Source organism: Sciurus carolinensis, chromosome 11 (assembly GCF_902686445.1).
Source record: "Sciurus carolinensis chromosome 11, mSciCar1.2, whole genome shotgun sequence".
In the NCBI taxonomy this organism is placed as follows: Eukaryota; Metazoa; Chordata; class Mammalia; order Rodentia; family Sciuridae; genus Sciurus; species Sciurus carolinensis.
The window spans coordinates 18,312,654-18,320,026 of NC_062223.1; the positions used below are offsets into that span (position 1 = coordinate 18,312,654).

Below are 7,373 nucleotides of genomic sequence, written 5' to 3' on the forward strand. Positions count from 1 at the left end.
TCTGCTCATGCCTCAAACTTTTCTATTTATGTTAATAAACGTATCGAGTCAGATCTTTTTTAAAAGTAATTTTTTCAAATTTCATTATACAGAATTCTGATTCCAAGTTCTAAATGGTTTCCATTACTACATAACAGATATACATGATTGATAGATACAAAGACTGAAAGATTAATCATCAGTTTAATAACCATTTTTATTGCTCTATTAAATGTATATGTGAACTTTAAAGATAATCCCAGCATCACAAATATTAAAACATCACATAAATATGCACTTTAAAATTGAGACATTACATCAAATAGTCTATAAATTAAAATGGGTCCCATGACCCAGTAAGTTGGAAAATACTCTGCACTCTTTCTTTCTTAGAGTTTTGCAATGTGTGTTAGTATGTAATATACTTCTGGAAAGCCTGGCAGTAAGGAAATCTGTATTGGTTGGGTAAACTTTAACTACTACTAGGCTGTGGAATCCTTTTTATGATGAACACTTCATGAGAACAAGATCTCTGGATTTCATTTGGAAAATGCTGAGCTAAGGCAAAATTTATTTATTATTAACACTTTTCTGAAGCGTCACAACTTTCAGATTTGTGATGCTGGAGCAAGAGAAATTTCCCCTTTCTTTGCCAGGCCATGCCACTACTGGGCAGGTTGTTGCTAAACTTCATGTTGGAGAGCAGAGGTCCCGGGGAACTTTTCAATATGGCGGGTCTCCAATGACCATGGTTGGTCAGCTGGCATTCTCCTCTGTCTTCAGGGTCCCCAGTGGTTTCAGGTCTTGACTGTGGGCATCCAGAAACTACTGGATGGTTTCAAAATATGAGTACTTTATACTTAGAAGACATGAGGAGAGTTGGTTAAAAATTTACCTAATAAGGCTGGGGATATAGCTCAGTTGGTAGAGTGCTTGCCTTGCATGCACAAGGCCCTGGGTTTAATCCCCAGCACCACACACAAAAAAAATTACCTAATATCTTCTTTTTTTGGTTCGCAATCTAGGTCAAATAACTTCATAGACTCTTCTATGTTTGTCCAGTGTAAAAAAAGTTCCCTTTCCTATTCTTAACTTTACATGGAAGTTGGTATTGTTTCTCTCAGATTAATGGTGAATTAGTTGGCTTTCAAATCCTCTTTGAATAATATTGCTGATTTTCCATACTTTTTTTTTCACATAAGGGAGTTTATTAAGCAAACAGAGTGTTTCCCTGCAGGGTAAGAGAGAAAATGAGAGAAAAAGAGAGGAAAGAGAAAGGGCACATGCAAGAAAGAGTGTGAAAAGCAAGGAGGAGAAAGAAAGTGAGTCAGGGAGACAGAAAGCATGAGAAAAGATGGCGGGGATGCTATCCTTAAGCAGTTTAATCCTGCCGGGCTAACAGGGAACCAATATCAGAGAAGGATACTTGCAAGCTGACTGATGAACCAATAGCTAGCTAGGATGTTCACAGATTGACAAGTAGTTGGGAGGTGGGGAAATGGCTGCAACAGAAAGGGTGGGGGAGCAGCTTTATACATTACATTATATTCCCCATTTCTGTTTTTATAAGAAAATCTTTTGTTCTCCAGTTCTTTCCCACCTTCTCTCTCCTTCCTGCCTAAGTGACTAGGGCTGGTTTTGCAGGTGAGATGTAAAAAGTCCATTCTCCCAGGGGCAGTCTTCAACTTCTAGACTTCCAGAGGCAGATGGTTTTCATGGACTTCATTTCCTCAATTTAACTGATCCCCTATTTCTACACTAACTGCCTGTCCCCAAATCTGGCTTCATTCTCCCCTCTAGTTTTAGGAACTCCTTTACTGCTTTAGGGAAAGGGGGACGATGACCAATCTGGCTTCTTTGAGCTGGAAGTGGGCAGCGTGGGGCAAGCAGTTTGAAGTTCCCTTTTTAGAAATCGGGTTAATCGAGGTGTCCATGGTAGAAGTCTGGTTGGGGAAGAGCAGGTTGTAAAGGCATCTGGGGATGGGTGCTTCAATCTGAAGTCCAGTGATGGATGCAGAGCAGAGCAGAGCGTCCAGGCAGAATGGAAGGTGAGGCTCTGTGTGTGTCGGGGGGTCACTCGTGCATCGGATGGGGTTCCAATCGCTTACGAGACAGTGGAAGAACCCATCCCGAGTCATGGCACCGATGTAAGAGATCCCACAAAAACCACACCGGACACGGGAAATCGCATAAGGGAGTTTATTAAACAAACAGAGTGTCTCCCTGCAGGGTAAGAGAGAAAATGAGAGGAAAAGAGAGGAAAGAGAAAGGGCGCACGCAAGGAAGAGTGTGAAAAGCGAGGAGGAGAAAGGAAGTCTTCATACTTTTTATTTTTGTTAGACTTCCATATAATTTATGGCTTAAGGAAGGTCTTCATATTTGGTGGGCTATTCTAAAAATTGTACTGGAGAAATAATATCTTTAAAATTTGTTTTGTTTGGATGTTAGCAATTAGGGTCAAATTCTACCACTTCTGCCACTTTTTTGTTTCTTGAACTGTAGATCAAAGGTTCAACATGGGAATCAAAATGCTCTGGAATATGACGGTCACTTTCATATTCTCTTGGGGCTTGTTAGAATCAGAATCCAATTACAAACAAGAGAAAGTCCTATAAAAGTGGTGCCCATTGTTATGTGGGAGTCATAAGTAGGGAAATACCCACCCGTCATGACATCCTCTGGATAGTGGCTAGGATGTGGGTATAGGAGAAGTTGGTGACTAAATATGCAACCAATGTAGTACTCAAGTGAAATTCCATAAAGGCAGTGATTGCAATGCTCATGCCGGTGTCGGAGTATGGAAGATCAAAGCCAGATGGTTTGTCACAGAAAAAGTGACATTGAAGCTGCGGAAGTACAAGGAAAAATTAAAACACATATTTACAATAGCTCCATTAAAAATCCCATGAAACAGCTACTAAGAGGATGTGGACTATTAGAGATATGACTAAGGACTATATCTAAGAATGATTCATCGTGCTTTCTATAAAGTATGCTACCATAGAAAGCATGGGGGAATAAGTGATCTGTTATTTGGAATGAATCTTCCAGTTAGCTTACTTTATCTCACCAAAACAAAACAAACGAAACAGTGTATTGTTTTGGTCAAGGGAACAAGTTCTGGAATTCAATTAAATCTTGATTCTGCTACTAAATTATGTGATTGAACAGGTTGGCTACGGTTTGGAAGTGTTTTGTACTCAAAGGGACAACTCGGGGGTAGCTTGGTCATCGGCATGTCAATAGCATGAGGTGGTGGTGGGGGCCTAGTGTGATCTGATCTGGTCATTGGGAGCGCTGCCCTCAGGATGGAATAAGGTGCTTCCTTGAGACCCTGAAGCTGATCTCACAGGAGGGAGTTGTTATAAGAGTCACACTTATACACTGCTGGTGGAATTGTAAATTAGTACAAACAGTATGGAAATCAGTATGGAGGTTCCTCAAAAGACTAGGAATGGATTCATTATATGATCCAGCTATACCATACTCTTCATGTTTATCATGTGGTTTTTGTCTTTTGATGCCCAGATTATTCTGCTTAGCATAATTTCCTTCTGTTTATCTGTAAAATGTTTCCAGGGACTGGAGTAGTGTGTGCGTTGGGGGTGTTGGGGATTTTTTGGGCAAAGTTACAAAATTTCAGTTAGATAGAAGGAATCAGCTCCAGAGATTTATTGTATAGCATGATGACTCTGGCTAATAGCCATGTCTTCTGTTTTTGAAAAATGCTAAGAGTAGATCATGAAAGTTCTCACCATACACATAACTTTTGTGAAATGATTTATATGATAGATTTAATGATTTCATATTGCATTCCATAATTTCAAAACCTCACATTACACAAAATAAATATATGCATTTAAAAAAATTCATGTATTTTATGTCAATTTTTAAAAAGGATAAATTCATGCAAAGAAAATATATAAATTGAACTTCAACAAAAAGTAAATACTTATGCTGCAAAATACACTATTAATTAAGTGAAAATACAGCCCAATGGAGAATGGGAGAAGATAGTTGCAAATCATACATTGAATAAGGCTCTTGTCTCTGGTGACAGATTTTTGAATATAGTTATTCCTAATCTGTCTTATCATTTGAATGGAATACCTTTTACCACCATGCCCTCACTTTCAGTCTATGTGGGTGCCTAAGTCTAAAGTGGGTCTCTTGGAGGTCACACGTTGTTGTATTTTATTTAAAAAAATCCATTTAGCTACTCCGTCTTTTGATTGGAAATGTTTATCTGTATATATTTAGAATAATTATAGATAGGTAAAGACCTACCATTGACATTTTGTTAATTGTTTACTATTTGTAGGGATTTTTTGTTTAGCTTTTCAAATCTTTTTAAGTCAATACTATTTATTTTTTATGTTTTTATTAGTGAATTACAGTTCTACATAATATTGGGATTGATTTTGACCTAATCATACATGCATGGGAAGCAATTTGCTGCTGTCTTCTTTTGCAATTTACTGAGTATTTGCAAATGCACTTATAGCTATTACATTTAAGAATGTTTGCATAGGGAGACCTTTCAGGAGAGTAAAACTTAGGATGTTTCTCTGCCCAGAGATGGTCCAGGATGGTAAACAAAGACTCATTTGTCCCCAACTGGAAACTTTTGCTCACATTACAGAGTAGAAATAAGTTTTCTCTCAACAGATAGGTGGATGGGTAGGTTTCCAGCAATGCTATGTAATACCAGAGTTTCCTAATTTGGGCATTGCTTTCAAATTAGGAAACTGCTCCATTGACAAGTACCATCTGTTTTCTCTTGATATTGTTTGGTTCCCTATCCACTATTCCTGCCTTGGCCTGTGGGTCTGAATTTTCTGGAAATGTTGGGAAAGGCAGTAAACTTCAACTGTCAATCCTTGCACTCCCTCTGGTTTAAATGACTGATGAGACTGAGAAGAATAAGAGCAAGCAATTGTCAGGCCCTTTATTTACATTGCCAGATGGGTGTAAGCTTGATAGCCTTTCTATCATATTCTATTTTATTTGTTTTCCAAATGGTGAGAACACTGGGATTTGAGTCCATATTTGACTTCCAGATTTAAGCCTATACTCCTCTATCTTTCCTCATTTTTTTGGAGACTGAAGGGTATAAAGCATTAATTTTAGGCAAATTAGTTGCTCTGTAGCACCAAACCCTAGTGGATTTTGTTTTTCTAAGGAGTACAACTTTCTGGGGGTATAGTTACATTTTACCACTGATAAAATTAATATGTCCCATGTCTTCCTTACTACTGTGTTAATCTCCTTATTCCTAGGGAAACTGCTGGGAAAAAAAATTAAAAAAAGGATATTGGACCCAGTATCTATGAGTATTCAGTTTATTGTCCATTCCCTCCTCCTTTTATGCCAAAGAAGTGATCTTTCAAATTTTACTTTACAATAGTAAATTGATTAGCCATACAGAAATATGAAAAGTAAGAATACTTTTGAGAGAACAAACATCTTTTTATTTTTCCTCTAATGAATATATGCTATGTACGGTAGTATGAAGACAACATTGATTCTGCATTTGTCTTGGACTTACTGAACTTTTCTTTTTTAATGGTAGGTATTTAAAAAATATTCATCAAAATGTACAAAAGCAGTGTCAAAGACATCTTTTCAGATGCCTTTTAAGAAACACATTAATTAGAAGTTAATTTATTTAATCATTTGAGATGTTTCTCTACACCTTTCGAATGCTATTGATATAATTAAATAATGCCTTTGTGCTTCACTGGCATTTGCCACATTTTCTGAGGTTGAGAAATAAGTTGAGTTAGAAATCAAGGTTTAAATTATAAGCACTTGCTGGCTGTCTTTTTTATAGCTTCTATCACATCTTGGTTTCTCAAACTGTAGATCAAGGGGTTTAACATGGGGATAATTATGCCATAAAACACAGAAGACACTTTTTCCTGCTCTTGAGACTCATTGGTATGGTGGTGTAAGTACATATATGAGAGGGTCCCATAGAAAATGGTGACTGCTGTCAGGTGGGAGGCACAGGTGGAGAAGGCTTTTTTCCTGCCCGCAGCAGAAGAGATCCTCAGGATGGCAGCCAGGATGTATGTGTAGGAAAAGGTGACCACCAGCACGGTGAATGTCAAGTTAAACCCCACAAAGACAGTCAGTACCAGGATGTTGATGTGAACACTGGAGCATGACAGGGCAAGGATTGGAGGTACATCGCAGAAGAAGTGATTAATTGCATTGGATTTGCAGAAGTTCAATGAGAAAGTAAAACCTGTGTTTACAGAGGCATTCAGGAAACCCATGACATAGGAACCCACCAGCAGCTGAATGCGGAGTCTCTGGGACATGACAACTGGGTAGTGCAGTGGGTTACAGATGGCCACGTAACGGTCCACTGCCATTGCAGCCAGGATGTAGCAGTCACTTGTGGCAAAAGTGCCATAGACCAATAATTGCACCAGACATTCTACAAAAGAGATGGACTGCTTTGTCCCTATAAAGTTCTGTAGCATCTTGGGAGTGATAGCAGAGGTGTAACAGAGATCAATAAAGGCCAAGTGTTGGAGGAAAAAGTACATAGGAGTGTGAAGGGAGGAGTCAATCTTGATGAGTAGGATCATCCCAAAATTGCCCACTAGAATGACCACATAGATTCCTAGAAATACTATGAAGAGGATGTGCCGGGATTTGTGCTGACCTGCAAATCCCAAGAGAATGAATTCAGTCACTTCAGTACCATTGTTCTGTTCCATGGTTAAAAACATCAGCTGAAAAGTTGCAACGAAAGAAGAGTAGAGAAAGGTAAGATGATTATGATCCTTTAACTTGTTCAAGTTAAACAACTTGAACAATATACTGGAAATGATATGTAATATTTGGTTTCATAATAAAACAGAGAGTACTTCCTGTTAATATAATTGACTCTGACTTGATTTTCAACTTGGATAATTTTATCTAAAGTTTTGAGAAATTTACATGAAACACTAGTTATGTTCCTAGGGACAAACTGGCATTATAAATATATCAATTAACAAAATGTAAAACATACTTTAGTTATGCATTCATTTATACTAACTTTATATCTGAAAATCTTAACTTCTCCTTGAAGTTTCTATGTGATCTTATTCCAACTTATTTCTATATTCCTAATTTGCCCTTTTCCCCTCTTACCAACTCTGCTCTGGTCATCATGACTCAAGGTCATGTAGAGTTCTTTGGAAAAGTGTTTAGCCAAGTATGACAAGTGTTTACATTCTTTGAAAAATTCTCAGTCTGTTGTAGTCCAACATTTTTGTAAAAAGAGATTAAAAATACTTCAGCATTGTTAAAATTCCATCAATTCCATCATTGCTTTAAATGCTCAATTTTACTTCTTGTACTCATGTTGTCATGGAGTGGTGACAGAGTCCAAGGTC

The 7,373-nt window shown here is 37.8% G+C and overlaps 1 protein-coding gene across 1 annotated transcript; it reads right to left on the reverse strand.

The window, feature by feature from the left end:
* Nucleotides 1-5,780: 5,780 nt before the first annotated feature.
* LOC124960409 (putative olfactory receptor 5AK3) lies at nt 5,781-6,710 on the reverse strand. Its single transcript, XM_047519164.1, has one exon. It carries the CDS (start codon nt 6,708-6,710, stop codon nt 5,781-5,783), a length of 930 nt encoding a protein of 309 aa, XP_047375120.1.
* Nucleotides 6,711-7,373: the final 663 nt, after the last annotated feature.

What these genes read in the sequence shown, in the direction of transcription:
- LOC124960409 (XM_047519164.1), bottom strand. Translation starts at nt 6,710, where the DNA reads ATGGAACAGAACAATGGTACTGAAGTGACTGAATTCATTCTCTTGGGA.